The following is a 23,525-nucleotide window of genomic DNA, read 5'->3' on the forward strand; positions in this document are numbered from 1 at the left end:
CTCGAACTCGTACCGGGCGTGAGTCGTGCTTCGGTAGCTCAGTTGGTAGAGCACTTGCCCGCGAAAGGCAAAGGTCCCGAGTTCGAGTCCCGGTCGGGCACACAGTTTTAATCTGCCAGGAAGTTTCATATCAGCGCACACTCCGCTGCAGAGTGAAAATCTCATTCTGGAAACATCCCCCAGGCTGTGGCTAAGCCATGTCTCCGCAATATCCTTTCTTTCAGGAGTGTTAGTTCTGCTAGGTTCGCAGGAGAGCTTCTGTAAAGTTTGGAAGGTAGGAGACGGATACTGGCAGAAGCGAGTGAGTACCGGGCGTGAGTCGTGCTTCGGTAGTTCAGTTGGTAGAGCACTTGCCCGCGGAAGGCAAAGGTCCCGAGTTCGAGTCTCGGTCGGGCACACAGTTTTAATCTGCCAGGAAGTTTCATCATTGACATGGGCTTTCGGAGCCGAAGGCCCACTCGTTTACCTTTGATCACTGCATGACAGAAAGATTCACACCTCACCTGAGCCCGTCAACACCGGCATTGGACTGTTGATGGCCGGAAACATGCTGCCTGGACGGACGAGTCCCGTTTCAAATTGTATCGAGCGAATGGACGCTTGTGGGTATGGAGACAAGCTAATGAATCCATGGACCCTGCATGTCAGCAGGGGACTGTTCAAGCTGGTGGAGGTTCTGTAATGGTGTGGGGCGTGTACAGTTGGAGTGATGTGGGACCCCTGATACTTCTAAATACGACTCTGACAGATGACATGTACTTAGCATTCTGTCTGATCACCTACAGCCATTCCGACCGACTTGGGCAATTCCAGCAGAACAATCCGACACGCCACACGTCCAGAATTGCTACAGCGTGCCTCCAGGAACACTCTTCTGAGATTAAACACTTCCGCTGGCCACCAAATTCCCCAGACATGAACACTATGGAGCTATATCCGTGATGCCTTGCAACGTGCTGTTCAGAAGAGATCTCCGCCTCCTCGTACTCTTCTGATTTATGGAGAGCACTGCAGGATTCACGGTGTCAACTCCGTCCAGTACTGCTCGAAACATTAGTCGAGTCCATGCCATATCATGTTGCGGCACTTCTGGGTGCCCTTGGGGAACTAGACGATATTAAGCAGGTGTACCAGTTTCGTTGGCTCTTCAGTGTAAAATTACTGTTACTGCATTAACACGGACATTTTCTCTCTTTTGCACATCCTAGTCACGTTGTTCTGTCTCTAGTATACATGACTAAAAGCTTCAATATCGATAAACACGTTAGAAGACAAAAAGGAAAGGTCCATGTCCAGTCCTGTTGGCACACAAGCTTATGAAACTTCACGAAATCAGATAAACTCACTTCTGAGATATAGCACACTTAGCTATATTAATAATAAAACTGTAAAGCCAACGTGTCTGTATATTTAAAATATTTTCAAAAAACTAGATTGCAGATGATATACATTAAGACCGTTTTTTAAACTGTCTCAGTCTGTTTGCCTGTCTGATCAAGCTAATCTCCAAAACAGATCCTCGAATTTTCGTGTGTTTTTCGCAAGTGCCTTGACAGTGACATGTGGCAATATACAGACTTTATTTCATCTATATCGGATGACAAAAAAAGATATCTTGATTTAAAGTTATACACTCCTGGAAATGGAAAAAAGAACACATTGACACCGGTGTGTCAGACCCACCATACTTGCTCCGGACACTGCGAGAGGGCTGTACAAGCAATGATCACACGCACGGCAAGCGGACACACCAGGAACCGCGGTGTTGGCCGTCGAATGGCGCTAGCTGCGCAGCATTTGTGCACCGCCGCCGTCAGTGTCAGCCAGTTTGCCGTGGCATACGGAGCTCCATCGCAGTCTTTAACACTGGTAGCATGCCGCGACAGCGTGGACGTGAACCGTATGTGCAGTTGACGGACTTTGAGCGAGGGCGTATAGTGGGCATGCGGGAGGCCGGGTGGACGTACCGCGAATTGCTCAACACGTGGGGCGTGAGGTCTCCACAGTACATCGATGTTGTCGCCAGTGGTCGGCGGAAGGTGCACGTGCCCGTCGACCTGGGACCGGACCGCAGCGACGCACGGATGCACGCCAAGACCGTAGGATCTTACACAGTGCCGTAGGGGACCGCACCGCCACTTCCCAGCAAATTAGGGACACTGTTGCTCCTGGGGTATCGGCAAGGACCATTCGCAACCGTCTCCATGAAGCTGGGCTACGGTCCCACACACCGTTAGGCCGTATTCCGCTCACGCCCCAACATCGTGCAGCCCGCCTCCAGTGGTGTCGCGACAGGCGTGAATGGAGGGACGAATGGAGACGTGTCGTCTTTAGCGATGAGAGTCGCTTCTGCCTTGGTGTCAATGATGGTCGTATGCGTGTTTGGCGCCGTGCAGGTGAGCGCCACAATCAGGACTGCATACGACCGAGGCACATAGGGCCAACACCCGGCATCATGGTGTGGGGAGCGATCTCCTACACTGGCCGTACACCTCTGGTGATCGTCGAGGGGACACTGAATAGTGCACGGTACATCCAAACCGTCATCGAACCCATCGTTCTACCATTCCTAGACCGGCAAGGGAACTTGCTGTTCCAACAGGACAATGCACGTCCGCATGTATCCCGTGCCACCCAACGTGCTCTAGAAGGTGTAAGTCAACTACCCTGGCCAGCAAGATCTCCGGATTTGTCCCCCATTGAGCATGTTTGGGACTGGATTAAGCGTCGTCTCACGCGGTCTGCACGTGCAGCATGAACGCTGGTCCAACTGAGGCGCCAGGTCGAAATGGCATGGCAAGCCGTTCCACAGGACTACATCCAGCATCTCTACGATCGTCTCCATGGGGGAATAGCAGCCTGCATTGCTGCGAAAGGTGGATATACACTGTACTAGTGCTGACATTGTGCATATTCTGTTGCCTTTTCTATGTGCCTGTGGTTCTGTCAGTGTGATCGTGTGATGTATCTGACCCCAGGAATGTGTCAATAAAGTTTCCCCTTCCTGGGACAATGCATTCATAGTGTCCTTGTTTCAATTTCCAGGAGTGTAGTAGTCTGCTCAATTTAGTAGTTCACGTCTTCACCTCAGTGACGTGATCATCGCGGCATAATTCACCAAAGAACCAACAAATAGCTCTGTTATTTTTGTACCTCAGTGATAGAAGTAATTTGGGAAGATTAAGTCAGTAACATTATTAAACGCCACAATCTTTTCTTTACAAACACAAAATAACGTTGAACTTACTTTGCTAGGACATACGAATTTACTGTTTTCGCTTTTCTCTGGTTCTTTGGATACTTTTTATATTTGGTTTATTGACTAGAAAAAACGAATTTATTTACGATTTGGGCGCCTATTTTACTACATTTTGATTTAATTTTGTTTACAAATAAAAATGCTTGGAAAACGGTCGAGTCTTTCTCAGTATACTGGAATGACTAAGACACAGGAGTAAGCGGACTCAAAATCCAATGAAGGTGGTGAGGGTAGAGTTGCTACGACTCGAGAACTTTATTCCTTAACTCGTTCTTTGGAAACTCCTCCGGAAAACAAGGTATGACGAACTCTGGTGGAGAGTGTCGTGAATTATTTCGCTCCTCACTACATTTTACAGACTAGCTGTCAGGCCATAGTTACTTAGCAATGCCCATGCAAAACCGGGCGGATTCCTAGGATTTACATGACATCGAATATTACAGAAAATATTTATATTAATTCAGTAAGTAAGCCCCACGACATTTTAGAAAACACGAAGGATAAAAAGATTAGGCTACAGTAAGATCCAAACCCAATGGACACTGTGTCGTAACTTGGCGGCTCAACCAACTGCGCTGCGCTGAACTTCTACAGGGAATACACTCGTATTTTACGATTTCCTGAAGAATTTTAACGACGATAATTTTCTGGGGCTTGCTAACTAAGCGGTCACCAGGACGGTAGCTCAGCGTGTTGGGCCAGAGGGTTAGCTGTCCTCAGTAATAAAAAAAAAGAGTGAACGGTTCAACGATGAACTTGAACCAGCTTCATGGGACGTCCGTCCCGAACAAAAATACAGACATCAATAACGAACAAAATGAGATCAAAGGAAAAAGAGTGAAGTGCCGGGCTATTAATCTTAAGGTCTTGGTTTCGATCCCTGGTGAGTCCTGAGATATTTACCTCTTACATGTCACTTCTTTCACCACTACCCTGTCGTTTGATGTTAGAAATACCGAGTTGCACCGAGGTTCGAAATCTATGTGAAACTGTAGGCCCCTATATAATTGACTACGTAAGTCGGTGCAAAGCCATAACACCCCCAACAGAGCCATGCCTAGAAAGCACTGTGTCATTCAGAACTATCTTCGGGCTGATCACTGCTTTACTTAATGCGTAATTAACTTGCATTTAATTATAATGAATCCCATCAAGAAATACGTATTTTTGACGAATCTTCAGTGTGCCGTAACCTTAAAACAGCATACTTTCACGACACGTGAGTTATAATTAAATAATTTCTTAACTGTTAATATGACGTTTCCAATCATTTTATTACAACGTCCATCTGCTTAGCTGGATGGCAACGTGTTTGCCTCCCATGCAGCGGGCCCGGGTTCGATTCCCGGCCGGGTAGGAGATTTTCTGTGCTCGTGGACTGGCTGTTGTGTTGCCCTCATAATCGTTTGATCCTCACCGGCACGCGAGTCGCCCAGTGGCGTCGACTGAAATAAGACTCACACTCGGCGGACGAACTTCCCCGGATGGGGCCTCCCGGCCATCAATGCCATAAGCTCATTTCATTTTATTTTACTACAACGTATAGTACCAATATACAACATATACAGCCAATATACAACATGTAGTACCAATAACGACTCATTTTCGGAGCTCCTCAGTATGCTGATGCTTAGAAACTGCATGTATTCATAGGCTGTAACTTATAACAAAAACTTACCAAATATGGGTTTCAGCTGAAAACGACAAAAACAATATGGTGTCTCGAAAGTTCAACTTGTGATGTAGAAAGCGTTCTATTTTCTTATTGGTTCTAAATTACGTATTATGTCACGCTGAAGAAATATAGTAGAATTTAATTTGTGATCGTGAGGAAATTGCTCCTCAACACGTGGCAGAACACAAAGTGAGGTAACAAAACTCGGCTCTGCAGGTGGCGCTGGTGGGCACTCACTCGAACACGAAGAGGGCGATGATGGCCACGGTGAGGGCCAGCTGGAGCGACAGCACGGAGTACACCTTGCGGATGAAGGCGCGCCGCACCGCCGCCGCAGAGAACCAGCCCGCGTCGTCCCACTCCGCGTCGTCCCGAAGGGTGGGCCAGCGGCCCCCGCCGCCCCCGCCGCCGTCGCCGCCCCTACGGCTGCCCCACCCTCCTCCGTAGGGTGCCGCATCTCGAGAATATCCTGGAGGTGGGTATTGTTCTCCTACTGGCACGCGAACCTGCAACGCACACACATTCGGTACAAGAATTCAAAATGCTATAGCAATACTGCCGGCCGAGGTGGCCGAGCGGTTCTAGGTGCTACAGTCTGGAACCGCGCGACCGCTACGGTCGCAGGTTCGAATCCTGCCTCGGGCATGGATGTGCGTGATGGCCTTAGGTTAGTTAGGTTTAAGTAGTTCTAAGTTCTAAGGGACTGATGACCACAGCAGTTAAGTCCCATAGTGCTCAAAGCCATTGAACCATTTTTGTAGCAATACTAAACTAACTGCGTCAGACCAGACCTCCTAAGGCCCTACCGTACCGACCGACCGCCGTGTCATCCTCAGGCAACAGGCGCCATTGGATGCGAATATGGAGGGGCATGTGGTCAGCACACCGTTCTCCCGGCCGTTGTCAGCTATGGTGACCGAAGCCTCATCTTCTTAGGTAAGTAGCTCCTCAACTGGCCTCACAAGGGATGACTGCAGCGCGCTTATCAACAGATCTCGCAGACTCAGACGGTCACCCATCCGAGTGCTAGCCAAGCCCGACAACGCTTAATTTTGGTGATCCAACGGGAACCGGCCTTTGGTATAGTAATATTGCCTGTTTCAAAATGAAGGTAGGGCCTTTAAGTTTTTGTATCATTTATAACATTGTCAGGCCTTGGATGTTTGGTCGTCTATTCATGATGGGGTTTAGATACTACTGAGGAAGTAGCAGAGGGGAGCGAGGATCTGTGTGTTCTGCTTCTGGGCTTCCCTGAATTCCTTCATCATTTCCATGACGAGGTTCATGGTCTGCACCATTATCCCTTCATGCCTCTCGGGCAGTATTTATACACGAGCGCACCGGACTGCCGAATCGTACATCTGCTGTAATCGCTTTATGCCCAGTTAGTAGCACCTAAATGGCGGGTTTCTCGGAATCGTATTATTTAATAACTCCATCATGAATGAATTTACAATCTTCATAATTTTAATGTGATTAAGGTTAAGTTCCCTCCCCCCCACTCCCACCCCACCCCCCATGAACCATGGACCTTGCCGCTGGTGGGCAGGCTTGCGTGCCTCAGCGATACAGATAGCCGTACCGTAGGTGCAACCACAACGGAGGGGTATCTGTTGAGAGGCCAGACAAACGAGTGGTTCCTGAAGAGGGGCAGCAGCCTTTTCAGTAGTTGCAGGGGCAACAGTCTGGATGATTGACTGATCTGGCCTTGTAACAATAACCAAAACAGCCTTGCTGTGCTGGTACTGCGAACGGCTGAATCCAAGGGGAAACTACAGCCGTAATTTTTCCCGAGGGCATGCAGCTTTACTGTATGATTAAATGATAATGGCATCCTCTTGGGTAAAATATTCCGGAGGTAAAATAGTCCCCCATTCGTATATCCGGGCGGGGACTACTCAAGAGGATGTCGTTATCAGGAGAAAGAAAACTGGCGTCCTAGGGCTCGGAGCGTGGAATGTCAGATCCCTTAATCGGGCAGGTAGGTTAGAAAATTTAAAAAGGGAAATGGATAGGTTAAAGTTTGATATAGTGGGAATTAGTGAAGTTCGGTGGCAGGAGGAACAAGACTTCTGGTCAGGTGACTACAGGGTTATAAACACAAAATCAAATAGGGGTAATGCAGGAGTAGGTTTAATAATGAATAGGAAAATAGGAATGCGGATAAGCTACTACAAACAACATAGTGAACGCATTATTGTGGCCAAGATAGATACGAAGCCCACACCTATTACAGTAGTACAAGTTTATATGCCAACTAGCTCTGCAGATGACGAAGAAATTGAAGAAATGTATGATCAGATAAAAGATATTATTCAGATAGTGAAGGGTGACGAAAATTTAATAGTCATGGGTGACTGGAATTCGGTAGTAGGAAAAGGGAGAGAAGGAAACGTAGTAGGTGAATATGGACTGGGGCTAAGAAATGAAAGAGGAAGCCGCCTGGTAGAATTTTGCACAGAGCACAACTTAATCATAGGTAATATTTGGTTCAAGAATCATAAAAGAAGGCTGTATACATGGAAGAAGCCTGGAGATACTGACAGGTTTCAGATAGATTATATAATGGTAAGACAGAGATTTAGGAACCAGGTTTTAAATTGTAGGACATTTCCAGGGGCAGATGTGGACTCTGACCACAATCTATTGGTTATGACCTGTAGATTAAAACTGAAGAAACTGCAAAAAGGTGGGAATTTAAGGAGATGGGACCTCGATAAAATAAAAGAACCAGAGGTTGTACGGAGTTTCAAGGAGAGCATAAGGGAGAAATTGACAGGAATGGGGGAAAGAAAAACAATAGAAGAAGAATGGGTAGCTTTGAGGGATGAAGTAGTGAAGGCAGCAGAGGATCAAGTAGGCAAAAAGACTAGGGCTAGTAGAAATCTTTGGGTAACAGAAGAAATATTGAATTTAATTGATGAAAGGAGAAAATATAAAAATGCAGTAAATGAAGCAGGCAAAAACGAATACAAACGTCTCAAAAATGAGATCGACAGGAAGTGCAAAACTGCTAAGCAGGGATGGCTAGAGGACAAATGTAAGGATGTAGAGGCTTATCTCACTAGAGGTAAGATAGATACTGCCTACAGGAAAATTAAAGAGACCTTTGGAGAAAAGAGGACCACTTGTATGATTATTAAGTGCTCAGATGGAAACCCAGTTCTAACCAAAGAAGGGAAAGTAGAAAGGTGGAAGGAGTATATAGAGGGTCTATACAAGGGCGATGTACTTGAGGACAATATTATGGAAATGGAAGAGGATGTAGATGAAGATGAAATGGGAGATACGATACTGCGTGAAGAGTTTGACAGAGCACTGAAAGACCTGAGTCGAAACAAGGCCCCTGGAGTTAACAACATTCCATTGGAACTACTGACGGTCTTGGGAGAGCCAGTCCTGACAAAACTCTACCATCTGGTGAGCAAGATGTATGAGACAGGCGAAATACCCTCAGACTTCAAGAAAAATAAAATAATTCCAATCCCAAAGAAAGCAGGTGTTGACAGATGTGAAAATTACCGAACTATCAGTTTAATAAGTCACAGCTGCAAAATACTAACGCGAGTTCTTTACAGACGAATGGAAAAACTAGTAGAAGCCGACCTCGGGGAAGATCAGTTTGCATTCCGTAGAAATGTTGGAACACGTGAGGCAATACTGACCCTACGACTTATCTTAGAAGCTAGATTAAGAAAGGGCAAACCTACGTTTGTAGGATTTGTAGACTTAGAGAAAGCTTTTGACAATGTTGACTGGAATACTCTCTTTCAAATTCTGAAGGTGGCAGGGGTAAAATACAGGGAGCGAAAGGCTATTTACAATTTGTACAGAAACCAGATGACAGTTATAAGAGTCGAGGGACATGAGAGGGAAGCAGTGGTGGGGAAGGGAGTGAGACAGGGCTGTAGTCTCTCCCCGATGTTATTCAATCTGTATATTGAGCAAGCAGTGAAGGAAACAAAAGAAAAATTCGGAGTAGGTATTAAAGTCCATGGAGAAGAAATAAAAACTTTGAGGTTCGCCGATGACATCGTAATTCTGTCAGAGACAGCAAAGGACTTGGAAGAGCAGTTGAACGGAATGGATAGTGTCTTTAAAGGAGGATATAAGATGAATATCAACAAGAGCAAAACGAGGATAATTTAATGTAGTCGAATTAAGTCGGGTGATGCTGAGGGAATTAGATTAGGAAATGAGACACTTAAAGTAGTAAAGGAGTTTTGCTATTTGGGGAGCAAAATAACTGATGATGGTCGAAGTAGAGAGGATATCAAATGTAGACTGGCAATGGCAAGAAAAGCGTTTCTGAAGAAGAGAAGTTTGTTAACATCGAGTATAGATTTAAGTGTGAGGAAGTCATTTCTGAAAGTATTTGTATGGAGTGTAGCCAGGTATGGAAGTGAATCATGGACGATAAATAGTTTGGACAAGAAGAGAGTAGAAGCTTTCGGAATGTGGTGCTACAGAAGAATGCTGAAGATTAGATGGATAGATCACATAACTAATGAGGAAGTATTGAATCGGATTGGGGAGAAGAGAAGTTTGTGGCACAACTTGAGCAGAAGAAGGGATCGGTTGGTAGGACATGTTCTGAGGCATCAAGGGATCACCAATTTATTATTGGAGGGCAGCGTGGAGGGTAAAAATCGTAGAGGGAGACCAAGAGATGACTACACTAAGCAGATTCAGAAGGATGTAGGTTGCAGTAGGTACTGGGAGATGAAGAAGCTTGCACAGGATAGAGTAGCATGGAGAGCTGCATCAAACCAGTTTCAGGACTGAAGACCACAACAACAACAATATTACATTCAACTTACAATTGCTTACTTCCACGCCTTATTCCGCTCGTTAGTCCACCTTTCTTCCTACGAGGGGTATTCAATAAATGATACAAAACATTTTGTTCTCGCCAAATTGCGGTTGACAAAATGCTGAATTTGTTTTGGGACATCGTGAAATATTCTCGCTTCAGACTACATAGTTCGATGAGGGAACGACAGGTGATGGCGATGGCGCCATACGTAGCCTTCAAAATGGCGTCTGCAATGGAGGTGCGTTTCAACCAGAGAGCTGTCATTGTGTTTCTTTTGGCAGAAAACCAGAGCGTTGCAAGTATTCTTAGGCGCTTGGAGAATGTCTATAGCGATCTAGCAGTGAACAAAAGCAAGGAGAATCGTTGGGCGGGGCGTCTGTCATCATCGTAACAAGGCCGAGGAAACCTGTACGATACCCCTCGTGCCGGCCAGCCGCATGACTTCTTCAATGTTGGAATGTGAGGACACTCTCATTCGAGGTGACCGACAAGTGGCAATCGAACACCTCGCTGCTCAGCTGGATATCTCTGTTGGCAGTGCTGATACACTCATCCAGCAATCGGGGTAATCAATGGTGTGTGACCTCTGCCTGATGGAAGATCATAAAGAGCAACGAAGGACCATCTTTGAGGAATTGCTTGTGCAGTACGAGGCTGATCGTCACCATCTTTTGTTGAACATCGTCACAGGCGATAAAACATGGTTTCATGACTTCGGATTGGATACAGAACGGCAATCCATAGAGTGGCGCCACACCACCTCTCCTCTGCAGAAAAATTTCAGAGCTGCACCGTCAGCCGATAAAGTCGTGGAGGCGGTCTTCTGGGACTCTGAAGGCTGTATAGTGGTTGGTGTTCTCCTTCATGACGTAACGATCAAGTCGGAAGTATATTGTGCTACCTTGAGGAAATTGAAGAAACGACTTCAGCCTGTTCGTCGCCACAAAAATGCAAATGAACTCCTTCTCCCTGAAAACGCAATGCCTCAAACAAATATGTACATCCGATAGGAGCTCACAAAACTTCATTGGACTGTTCGTCCTCATCCACCCTGCAGCCCAGATCTCGCTCCTCCCGATTTCCATCTATTCGCCCCAATTAAGGACGCAGTCTGCGGGAAGCAGTGCGCGAAAGACGGGGGACTAATGATGCACCGAGCCTCCGACATCGACGGCTAGAGTCGTACCATGCGGGTACACAGGGCCTTCCAGTAATGTGGCGTAAGGCCGTCGCATTGAATGGATGTTGTATTGAAAAATAGAGTTTTGCAGCTAAAAGAGTGGGAAATAATGTGGTGTGTTGAAATCCTGAATGCAAACAACCTGCCTACAGAAAAAAAGTGTTGCATTACTTATCTAACGTAACTAATAGTTGTAAGCAGGATCTCAAATACGTTTACATTAAATTTCATTCCATAATGTCTCACAAATTCGACCCAGGCATGCAGCTGTTCTTGTATCTCCTCCTCCCTGTTTCCCCAGATCATCAAGCCATCCGTGAACACAATTATTTTCACCTTTTGCTCTCATGTTTTTCCTGCCACCTTTGTCATTATCTCAACCACGAACGTAATGAGGGGGAGAAGTGACAATACATTGCACTGTCACGCACCACTTGTTTGCTGAAACCAATTCATCCGATCATTTTTCACTTTCGCTCAACTCAGATATCCACAGTGCAGTGTGGCGAAACAAGCGCTGTTTCATTTGAGAGATACAGAGGCAAACGAGTGTGACGAGACTCACCCCAGTTCACTGCAAGTAGCGCCACGTCATCATAACGCGCCTGGACGAAGCTTACAAAGTATTGCCCAGTAATTTAAGAATGAAATTAAAAATTAAAGAAGCTTTTCCAAACTTAGTCAACACATGCTTCAGTATATTAATGTTCAAACTGCCAAATCTCAAAGTAATCAGATGAATATCTTTTCCTAAATACATTGTTTTAAGAAAAAATAAGTGGTGCTAAATAATAAGCTAGAGAGGCAAAAATTGATGTGAAGCTTCATTTAGATGTTAAAACATTAACTATTGGACGCCATTAAGCTACCTCTAACAGTTTTCGAGCAATTTACTCAGAACTAAATTTGAAACAAAAACGTCCTTATTTGAAGTAGATGAAGTGTCATTTATATTAATGATAGAAAGTTCTGATTACAGCACTTCATGAAACACATTAAATAATAGAGCAATAAAAAGTTTCAACACCTTGATGTAAATAACAATCAGTACAAGATCTCTTAAACATGTAGTTCAGAGGTTATGTTCCACTCACGGTTCCATTCTAAGAATTCTAGCCGGTAAACTTTAAATGAAGCCGAGCTGAAACTTTTTCAGTAGCTAAAGCCAACTTAACGTTGTGTTGCTGTTGTGGTCTTCAGTCCAGAGGCTGGTCTGATGCAGCTCTCCATACTACTCTATCCTGTGCAAGCTTCTTCATCTCCAAGTACGTACTGCAACTTACATCCTTCTGAATATGTTTAGTGTGTTCATCTCTTGGTCTCCCTCTACGATTTTTACCCCCCGAGCTGCCCTACAATACTAAATTGGTGAACCCTTGATTACTCAGAACATGTCCTACTATCTGATCCCTTCTTCTAGTCAAGTTGTGGCACAAACTCCTTTTTCCCCAATTTTATTCAATACCTCCTCATTTGTCACGTGGCCTACCCATCTAATCTTCAGTATTCTTCTGTAGCACCACATTTCGAAAGCTTCTATTCTCTTCTTGTCTAAACTATTTATCGTCTATGTTTCACTTCCATACATGGCTACACACCATAGAAATACTTTCAGAAAAAAATTTCTGACACTTAAATCTATACTCGATGTTAACAAACTTCTCTTCTTCAGAAACGATTTTCTTGATGTTGCCCGTCTACAGTTTATATCCTATTAACTTCGACCATCATCAGTTATTTTTCTCCCCAAATAACAAAACACATCTACTACTTTAAGTGTCTTATTTCCTAATCTAATTCACTATTTGACTACACTCCATTATCCTCGCTTTGCTTTTGTTGATGTTCACCTTATATCCTACTTTCAAGACACTGTCGATTCCGTTCAACTGCTCTTCCAGGTCCTTTGCTGTCTCTGACAAAATTAAAATGTCATCGACAAACCACAAAGTATTTTTTTCTTCTCCATGAATTTTACTTCCTACACCGAATTTTTCTCTTGTTTCCTTTACTGCTTACTCAATATACAGATTGAAGAATATCGGGGATAGACTACAACCCTGTCTCACTCCCTTCTCAACAACTACTTCCCTTTCATGCCCCTCGACTCTTGGAACTTCCGTCTGGTTCCTGTACAAATTATAAATGGCCTTTCGCTCCCTGTATTTGACCCCTGCCACTTTCATAATTAGAAAGAGAGTATTCCAGTTAACGTTATCAAAAGCTTTCTCCAAGTCTACAAACGCTAGAAGCGTAAGTTTACCTTTCCTTAATGTATTTTCTAAGATAAGCCGTAGGGTCCGTATTGTCTAACGTGTTCCAACATTTCTACGGAATCCAATCTGGTCTTCCCCGAGGTCGGCTTCTACTAGTTTTTCCATTCGTCTGTAAAGAATTCGTGTTAGTATTTTGCAACCGTAACTTTTTAAACTGATAGTTCGGTAATTTTCGCATCTGTCAACACCTACTTTCTTTGAGATAGGAATTATTATATTCTCCTTTAAGTCTGAGGGTTTTTCGCCTGCTTTATATATCTTCCTCACCAGATGATAGAATTTTGTCAGGGCTGGCTCTTCCAGGTCGTCAGTGCTCTGTCAAACTCTTCACGCAGTACCGTATCTCCCATTTCATCTTCATCTACGTCCTCTTCCATTTCCATAGTATTTTCCTCAAGTAGATCGCCTTTGTATAAACCCTCTACCCACTCCTTCCACCTTTCTGCTTTCCCTTCTTTGCTTAGAGCGTTGGTTAGAGCTTTCTAACTGAGCTCTTGATACTCATACAAAGCGTTCTCTTTTCTCGAAAGGTCTCTTTAATTTTCCTGTAGGCAGTACCTATCTTACCCCTAGTTATATATGCCTCTGCATCTTTGCATTTGTCCTCTAGCCATCCCTGCTTAGCCATTTTACACTTCCTGTCGATCTCATTTTTGAGACGTTTGTATTCCTATTTGCTTGCTTCATTTACTGCATTTTTATATTTTTTCCTTTCATCAATTAAATTCAATATTTCTTTTGTTACCCAAGGATTTCTATTAGCCCACGTCTTTTTACCTACTTGATCCTCCTGCCTTCACTATTTCATTCCTCAAAGCTACCCATTCTTCTTGTACTGTGTTTCTTTCCCACATTCCTGTCAATCGTCCCCTAATGCTCTCCCTGAAACTCTCTAAAATCTCTGGTTCTGTCAGTTTACCGAGGTTCCATCTCCTTAAATTCCCACCTTTTTGCAGTTTCTTCAGTTTTAATCTACAGTTCATAACCAATAGATTGTGGTCCGAGTCCACATCTGCCACTTGAAAAGTCTTACAATTTAAAACCTGGTTCCTAAATCTATGTCTTACTCTTATATAATCTACCTGAAACCTTCCAGTGTCTCGAATCCTCTTCCACGTATACAACTTTCTTGCATGGTTCTTGAACCAAGTGTTAGATATGAATAAGTTATGCTCTGTGCAAAATTCTACCAGACGGCTTCCTCTTTCATTTCTTACCCCCAATCCATATTCACCTACTATGTTTCCTTCTCTCCCTTTTCCTACTCTCGAATTCCAGTCACCCATGACTATTAAATTTTCATCTCCCTTCACTTCCTGAATAATTTCTTTTATCTCATCATACATCTCATTAATTTCTTCATCATCTGCAGTGCTAGTTGGCATATAAACTTGTAATACTGTGGTAGGCATGGGCTTCGTATCTATCTTGGCCACAATAATGCGTTCACTATGCTGTTTGTAGTAGCTTACCTGCACTCGTATTTTTTTATTCATTACTACTCCTGCATTACGCCTATTTGATTTTATATTTACAACCCTGTATTCACCTGACCAAAAGTCTTGTTCCTCCTGCCACCGAACTTCGCTAATTCCCACTATATCTAACTTTAACCTATCCTTTTTAATTTTTCTAACCTACTTACCCGATTAAGGGATCTGACATATCACACTCCGATCCGTAGATCACGATTTTTCTTTTTCCTGATAACGACGTTTTCCTGAGTAGTCCCCGTCCGGAGATCCGAATGGGAGACTACTTTACCTCCGGAATGTTTTACCCAAGAAGAAGGCATCATCATGAAAGCAAACAATAATGCTTCAAGCCCTCGGGAAAAATTACGGCTGTAGTTTCCCCTTGCTTTTATCCGTTGGCAGTCCCAGCACATGAAGGCCGTTAATGTTACAATTACAGATCATTAAGTTACTACTGAAAAGGCTGCCGCCCCTCTTCAAGAACCACACGTTTGTATGGCCTCTCAACACATACCCCTCCGTTGTGGTTGCACCTACTGTAAGGCTATCTGTATATCTGAGTCACGCAAGCCTCCCCACCAACGGCAAGGTCCATTGTTCATGGGGGGTGGGGTGGGAGTGGGGGGGAGGGAACTTAACCTTAATCACATTAAAATTATAAGATTGTAAATTCATTCATGATGGAGTTATTAAATAATACGTGTCCGAGAAAGCCGCCATTTAGGTGCTACTAACTGGGCATAAAGCGATTACAGCAGATGTACCATTCGGCAGTCCGGTGCGCTCGTGTATAAATACTGCCCGAGAGGCATAAAGGGATAATGGTGCAGACCATGAACCTTGTCATGGAAATGATGAAGGAAATCAGGGAAGCCCAGAAGCAGAACACACAGATCCTCGCTCCCCTCTGCGACTTCCTCAGTAGTATCAAAACCCCATCATGAATAGACGACCAAACATCCAAGGCCTGACAATGTGCGTCTTTAACGCAGATGGCATTGTTAATCAAGAGGTCGAGCTCAGAGAACTCATGAAGGAGTTCTCCATCGACATATGCATGATGGGGGAAACCGGGAATAAAAGCGACAGTCCCCAACTATGTTAGCTGTCGCAAAGACAGGCCAACGCAAGGCGGAGGAGTGGCCATATACATAAAAAGAGGGATCCCCCACCACCAGGTATTCTTACCAGCTACCAATAAAATCGATGTGGTGGTGGAGGGTTAGTGTTTAACGTCCCGTCGACAACGAGGTCATTAGAGACGGAGCGCAAGCTCGGGTAAGGGAAGGATTGGAAGGAAATCGGTCGTGCCCTTTCAAAGGAACCATCCCGGCATTTGGCTGAAAATATTGAGGGAAATCACGGAAAACCTAAATCAGGATGGCTGGAGACGGGATTGAACCGTCGTCCTCCCGAATGCGAGTCCAGTGTGCTAACCACTGCGCCATCTCGCTCGGTAATATAAAATCGAAGCAGTGGCGGTGGAAGTAACCACTGCCACCGGACCCCTAACAATTGTTGCAGTCTACCGACCCCCACATGACCAGATAGATGAAGGAGACATAGCTGCTCTTCGGCAAACTGAAGGCACACTCGTGATAGGGGGAGACTTCAATGCCAAACGCCCTGACTGGAATTCTCGAGTAACCTCCAGAGCAGGCGCCAAACTGAAACAACTAGAGCGCACCCACCACTTCGAAAGATGGGGTCCAGTCGAGCCCACACATTTTCCGAAAAATGGAAGCAGGCCAGACGTGTTAGACATAGCTCTCACTAGGAGGATCGCAGGATTTGTGGCCGCAAGGACAATCAACAGAATGTCCTCCGACCACAACCCAGTGATTCGAGATGTCGATGTGGGAGAATGGGTAGCACTCCCACGGTACCAGACGTCTTACAAGTGCACAAACTGGGAGCGACACCGAGAAACTGTCGCCTCTGATATCGCTCGCGCTCCGCCACCTACTGCCGAAACAGTAGAACAAGCGCTACAAGACATGACAGGCACCATCTTGCAGGCAGTGGAAGAGGCCACCCCTCCACAAAGGGATGGCCCTCCATCGCAAATACAGCTCCCGGAACACTTGCTAGCTCAAATCCGACATAAGAACAGAGTGGCAACAGAGTGGAAGATCACCAGAAATCAGGGCACCAGAGGGCTGCTCAATCGTCTACAGAGAGAACTGAAGGTAGCGCTCCTTGAGCACAGAAACCAGCAATGGTAAAACCGCCTCACAGCTCTCAAAGGAGACGATCACACACTATGGCAAGGAACCAAACAGTTTACAAAAAGACGCGCTAGGATGCCGCCACTGCACGCCGAGCGGGGTCTGGTCTACAGCAATGCTGGGAAGGTCAACGCCCTCGCCGACTCCTTCGAGAAGCAGTTCCAAGCGGCAGAACCCCAGGATGAAGAGCATGAAGAGGTAGTCAGTCGTGAACTGGCTGTCTTCCTCAATGCCGAGGAGGACCACCCGGATTACGAACCCATACTTTTTGCCTCCGAGGATGTGGCAAGAGTAATCAGGTCCATCCCTACAAAAAAGGCGGCAGTGTCACAAACCAGTTAGTCAAAAATCTCCTACCCACAACGTTTACACACCTCGCGAACGTCCTCAACGAGATTACTCGTTCCCACGAGTTCCCAGCTTGCTGGAAACATGCGGAAGTGGTCGCGATACACAAACCAGGGAAAGACCCTCTATTCCCGCAGCACTACAGGCCGATTAGCCTCTTTCCAACTCTCAGCAAGATCTATGAGCGCCTCCTGCTAAGACCCATACAAGAACATATTACCAGAGAGCAAATTCTGCCGGATTTCCAATTTGGGTTCCGGCAGAACCACTCTTCCCCACAACAGGTCATGAGAATGGTTGAAGCGGCCACAGAGGGCTTCAACCATAGAGGCTACTGCGAGATAGTGCTACTAGACGTAGCCAAAGCCTTTGACTCAGTGTGGCATAGAGGGCTACTCTACAGGTTGTACACACAAGGGTTTCCCGGGAGCATAGTTCAGCTAATCAAGAGCTATCTCACGAATAGGGCTTTCTCTGTCAAAGTAAAAACTGCCACCTCCAACAGAAGGCGTATCCGTGCTGCGGTGACTCAGGGATCGGTCCTGGGGCCCGTATTGTACAGTTTGTACACTGCGGACACTCCAACGGCCCCCCTGGTGCATACTGCGCAGTACGCGGACGACACAGCCTTCTACACGAGAAATGCGAACAAATTGGTTCAAATGGCTCTGAACACTATGGGACTTAACATCTGAGGTCATCAGTCCTCTAGAACTTAGAACTACTTAAACCTAACTAACCTAAGGACATCACACACATCCATGCCCGAAGCAGGATTCGAACCTGCGACCGTAGCAGTCGTGCGATTCTGGACTGCGCACATAGAACCGCGAGACCACCGCGGCCGGCTGAAATGCGAACAAGGACCTGGTCTTTCGTAGGCTACAAAGGGTTTTAGACGACACAGAAACCTGGGCCCGTCGCTGGCGCGTCACCATCAACTCTGAGAAGACGCAGGCTATGCTGATTACCCGCAGGCTCGGAAGGCGCGAACCTCCCCAACGTCCCCCGCCCCCCCCCCCCCCCCCTCCACCTTGACCTAAATAAAACCCAACTCCCCTGGCGCAGAACCGCCAAGTACCTTGGCGTAACCTTGGACTCTCGTCTTACGTGGAAACCCCACATAGACGAGATCCACAGGAAGGTCTGCGCCAGAATGTCAATCCTGTACCCAATCCTTAACACAACCAGCTCCCTCCCCTGCACAATAGGAGTAAACGTTTACCAGGCCCTGATCCGGCCAGTAATGGAATATGCGTGCCCTGTCTGGGGATACGCGGCGAAGGAGCACCTGGACAAACTCCAAAGGCTGCAGAACCGCGCCCCCAGGAGGGCACTGCATCTACCTCTTGGATTCCCCACAGACGACCTGCACGCCGCAGCCGAAATCCCACTCCTGAGAGAGCGTTTCCAGAGTATGGCAACGGCCTTCTATGAGGATTCTTCCAGATCCGGAAACGCACTCATCCACTCCCTAGGTCGGTATGACATGTCCCGCGATAAGCACAAGCGCCCCATGACGATCTTCGACGATTAAGTCGAAGAGAAAATCCCAATACCCTATCCCTAATCCTGTTCCTTCCCATATAACACCAATCATCTCGCCTACCTCAGGCAAGTACCAGACACATTCACAACAATCATCACATATCACAGACACAAAAAAACTGTAGAAAAATCACACACGCACGTACACAGGGGAGTAAAAGACGAAAGGCTACAAAGTCCCCCTCACACTTCCCCAAAGAGGGGAAAGTAATAGATGAAAGCAGCAGAAAAAATTAAAGGGAGACACTTCCCACTGAGCTGTCACTCTGCTCGCGTCAGTCAATCGCCGGCTTGCGCGCTGCCTCGGATGACGTCACATACAGGCTGACACTAAACGCATGTTTCCGGCACAGATAGGAAGTTAACTCACGAGTACTGTAACCATCCTGGATCGCTTATATTTCACCGAAGTAGCTGTTTGTGTGCCGTCCGTAATGTTGAGAAAACCGTGTGAGATTATTTTCCACTTTTGTAGCGACAAATTAACTTTGATGATTAGAAGTTAGCGCGAAAGACCAGTTTAATTGGAACTTTTCGTAGAGGTTGCCTCTGAACTGCTAATAGTGCTATTTATGATAGGAACATTATTATTATTATTATTATTATTAGGAATATTATTATGTTTGTGCCGGCCGGGGTTGCCGAGCGGTTCTAAGCGCTTCAGTCCGGAACCTCGCGACTGCTACGGTCGCAGGTTCGAATCCTGCCCCGGACATGGATGTGTGTGATGTCCTTAGCTTAGTTAGGTTTAAGTAGTTCTAAGTTCTAGACGACTGATGACCTCAGATGTTAAGTCCCATAGTGCTCAGAGCCAATTTTTTTTATGTTTATACGCGTCGTGCTGAGTGGCCGGGCGGTTCGAGGCGCCATGCAGGTATTTCGCGCCCCTTCCCGCCGGAGGTCCGAGTCTTCAATTCAATTTCGATGGCTCTGAGCACTACGTGACTTAACATCTGTGGCCATCAGTCCCCTAGAACTTAGAACTACTTAAACCTAACTAACCTACGGACATCGCACACATCTATGCCCGAGGCAGGATTCAAACCTGCGACCGTAGCGGTCGCGCGGTTGCAATGTGTAGCGCCTAGAACCGCTCGGCCACACCGGCCGGCTCCGAGTCCTCCTTCGGGCATGGGTGTGTGCGTTGTTCTTAGCATAAGTTAATTTAAGTAGTGTGTAAGTCTCAGGACCTATGCCCTCAGTAGTTTGGTCCCTTAGGAATTAACACAGATTTGAAATTTTTTTATGTTTATGGGAGTGAATTTTTAATGACTATATTATTCAGTTAGAACTCAAAACTTTTATTTATAATCATAGTTCGTGATCCTGCTTAGTAAATAGCTGGTAGCAACATCTTCTTTCGGTGAGTACAACAATATTGTGGACTAGCAGAGAAGAAAAACTCGGTCCGAACGAGCCCCGCAAGACCCAGCGGCACCGACAGACCGCCGTGTCGTTTTCAGTCGATGGCGTCACTCTGATTCGGATACGGAGTGGCGTGTGGCCAGCACACCGCTCTTCCGGTCGTTGTCAGCTTTCGTGCCGGAGCCGCTACTTCTCAGCTGAGCAGACTGCCGGCTGGCTCGCAAGGGCTGAGTGCACCCTGTTTGCTTGCGAACAGATCTGAACGGTCACCCATCCGAGTGCTGGCCGAGCCCGACAGCACGTAACTTCCGCAGGCAGCACATAAGACTAGAATTATTTGTGAATGGAATACGAAAATACATTAAATTTCTATTACAGGTCCGACTAGAATGTTCCAAGGTACAACACTCTCCGTACTTTCAGCTGGCCAACGTTCACTGAAACCAAAAGCAAATGATTGGCGGCCAAAGGCTTCCGACTTCTATCGATTCGGGACAACTTAACTGTAAACACAGTACGAGGGCTACGGATTTAAGTATCTGGTATCGGGAGCTCGACTGAATGCCGGAAGAGGAGCACACCTGGATGTGAGACTCACGTATACGACGGGGGTGGCGCCCGGCCTCTGTGATGTCCGGCTGGAGGAGCGGTCGTTCTCATTCTTGGCGGGATCGCCAGGAGGCACGGTGGCGGGAGCGGCGGAGGGCGCTTCCGACCCGCCTCCCACCTGCTGCTTGTCCGCCCCCGCACTGCCCGCGTCCCCAGCAGAAGGCGCTGCGGTCGGAGGCGGCGGTCGGCACGCGGGGGCGGCGTTCCGGGAGTCGCCCCCTGCGTCTGCGCTCTCGCTCTCGCTCTCGCTCTCGCCGCTCTGCCGCGGCGCATGCGTGTCGGCGTCGGCTGTGGGCCGACGGACAACCACGAGTCGTTTCCTTATTTACTCTTTCACTAACTGTTCCAGTGGCTCACTCTGGTCAAATGCGAAATAAGGAAAAGAGAAAGCACACGTTTCTAACATGTACTGGAATTTGATATGGGTCCTAATCTCCTTCCCCCTCCCCCTTGTTTCTGTCATCTCCTCCTCCTCCTCTCTCTCTTTCTCCATGTCCTCCTCCTCTTTCTCCCGTCTCTCTCTCCATCACCTTCCCACCCCTCCTTTGTTCTTCTCCTTCCTCCTCTCTCTCCATCTCCCTCCCTCGCACACTTCCACTTCCTATGTCCATCTTCTCCTGCCATCTCTCTCCATTTCCTCTTTCTATCTCGATTTGCTCCCACCGCTCTCCACATCTCCTCTTCTCCTTTTTCTCTGACACTGAGCTTGTTCATTGTTATTGCATAGTCAGATTCTGTAGTAGTATTCTAATGATATGCCGTAAGTACAGCTTTCCTGTTTACTAAAAAGTTTAACTATTACATTAAAATATGTAGCCAATATATCTTCAACAGTAACGTGCAAAAATTTGAGGTAAATCGGTCTAGTTTTTATTGAGATTATTGGTAACAATACTTCCCATTTCTATATTACCCCAGATAACCCTGACGTCCTTCTGGAAGGACGACGTCACTCGCTGTTGAAATTATTTATTATTGAGAATAACGTATTGTTGCAACCGACTGTGACGCATTGTTATATGAAGAAGGCAGAGCCAGTTGCGCGCTGCGACAGTCAGTTTGACGCTGTCGCTCATAGTGAGTGAGAAACTGTGTCTTGAAAAAAGGGCCGATTTTACCATGGACGAACTGTCTGACCTTGTCATCGATGGGTATCGATATTTTCTTTCATATTGCGTCAATAATTCTGAAACGTGTCATATAATATCTTAAAGAATTAACCTATATTATTTATGGGTTCATATTACGATTGAAAGTTTTCGTCAGTTGCAATTCAATAATGTTTTCAACCGTCCTTCCAGAAGAACGTCAGGGTAGTATGCTGTCATTTTGTATTCACAGAAAACGATGTACACTGATGGAACTTTTTGACATGTTAGAATCAAAAGATGAGGAAAAACGTAATACTAGTGTGAATGTAACATTACACCCTCCTCTAAATTCAACTGATGACGTAACAGATGAAGATTCGGGTGCTGAAGAAAATCCAAGTGTAGATAAATTACCAGCAAGTCAGCTCAATGCTACTGCGCTTTGTGATTTGGCCATGTCTACCAATGGTAATGCTGTGTATACAACAAGGAAACAATGCTTTACCTCTGATGTTGTTCCAGGACCCTCCAGCAGTACAAAAACAGCAACAATAACAATGACCACAAACAAACCCGCAAGGCTATCGAAGAATAAAGTTCTAAACCTCAAGAAATATAACTAGAAAAGTGGTGAAATAGTTAATCCAACATTTGTATGGCCTCTAATGTTCACAGTTGCAATGAAGAAAGGGCGAACACCGCTTGAATATTTCCAACAGTTTTTTGATAACGAAGTGCATCAAATGATGGTCACTTACACAAATCAGTTTGCAGCTAAGAGAAATAGACTAGGTGATTGTTCAGAAGATGAGATGTTGATGTTTATTGCAATATTTCTGCTAAGTGGATATGTGACAGTGTCACCCAGAAAGATGTACTGGCAATCACATAAAGACAGTCACAACGACCTAGTAACAAATGCCACGTCCAGAGATCGATTTGATTTTATCTTTTCAAATTTGCATGTCTGCAACAATGACAATGTAGATAAATCAGACCGTTTTGGGAAAATCAGCCCATTACTGTGTATGCTGAAAGATAGATTCAAACAATTTGCGCCTCACGTGCGGCATCATTCTGTTGATGAATCGTTGGTCCCATACTTCGGAAGTCACGGGTGCAAACAATTGATAAAAGGGAAACCAGTCCGATGCGGATTCAAATTTTGGTGTGGAGGCACAAGTGGTGGATATATTATTTGGCTCGAACCCTACCAAGGAGCTGGCACGTGTAGTAAGGATTATGAAACGAAAGGTATGGAGTACGGTGTGGTAATGACTTACGTTGACCAGTTACTTCCACATGTTCCATATCGAATATACTTTGATAACCTCATTACCAGCGTTGAACTACTACATGGCCTAAAAGAGAGGGGCGTGGAAGCAACACGAACAATACAAGGAAACAGAGTTAAGAATGGTACCCTATCATCTGTAGATAAAATGATAAAAGAAAATAGAGGATCATATGAAGTTGGTTCTGATTCAGCATCCGGGATTTCCATTGTACGTTGGAATGACAACAACGTTGTTACTGCAGCCATCAACTTTGACATAGTGCAACCACTACGTCTGTAGCAATGTTTTCCAGGGAACAAAAGAAAAGGATTAACGTGCTTCATCCTAACTTATTACACACCTACAATACACATATGG

The 23,525-nt window shown here is 45.8% G+C and overlaps 1 protein-coding gene across 1 annotated transcript; it reads right to left on the minus strand.

Moving 5' to 3' along the window:
- Nucleotides 1-5,167: 5,167 nt before the first annotated feature.
- On the minus strand, nucleotides 5,168-23,181 carry LOC126293233 (translation initiation factor IF-2-like). Its single transcript, XM_049986353.1, has 3 exons — nucleotides 23,154-23,181; nucleotides 20,769-21,067; nucleotides 5,168-5,440 (listed from the first exon to the last, which is right to left on the minus strand). The coding sequence occupies exons 1-3, from the start codon at nucleotides 23,179-23,181 to the stop codon at nucleotides 5,168-5,170; spliced, it is 600 nt and encodes a 199-aa protein (XP_049842310.1).
- Between the last annotated feature and the right edge of the window lie 344 nt (nucleotides 23,182-23,525).

Source organism: Schistocerca gregaria, chromosome 10 (assembly GCF_023897955.1).
Source record: "Schistocerca gregaria isolate iqSchGreg1 chromosome 10, iqSchGreg1.2, whole genome shotgun sequence".
Taxonomy (NCBI): domain Eukaryota; kingdom Metazoa; phylum Arthropoda; class Insecta; order Orthoptera; family Acrididae; genus Schistocerca; species Schistocerca gregaria.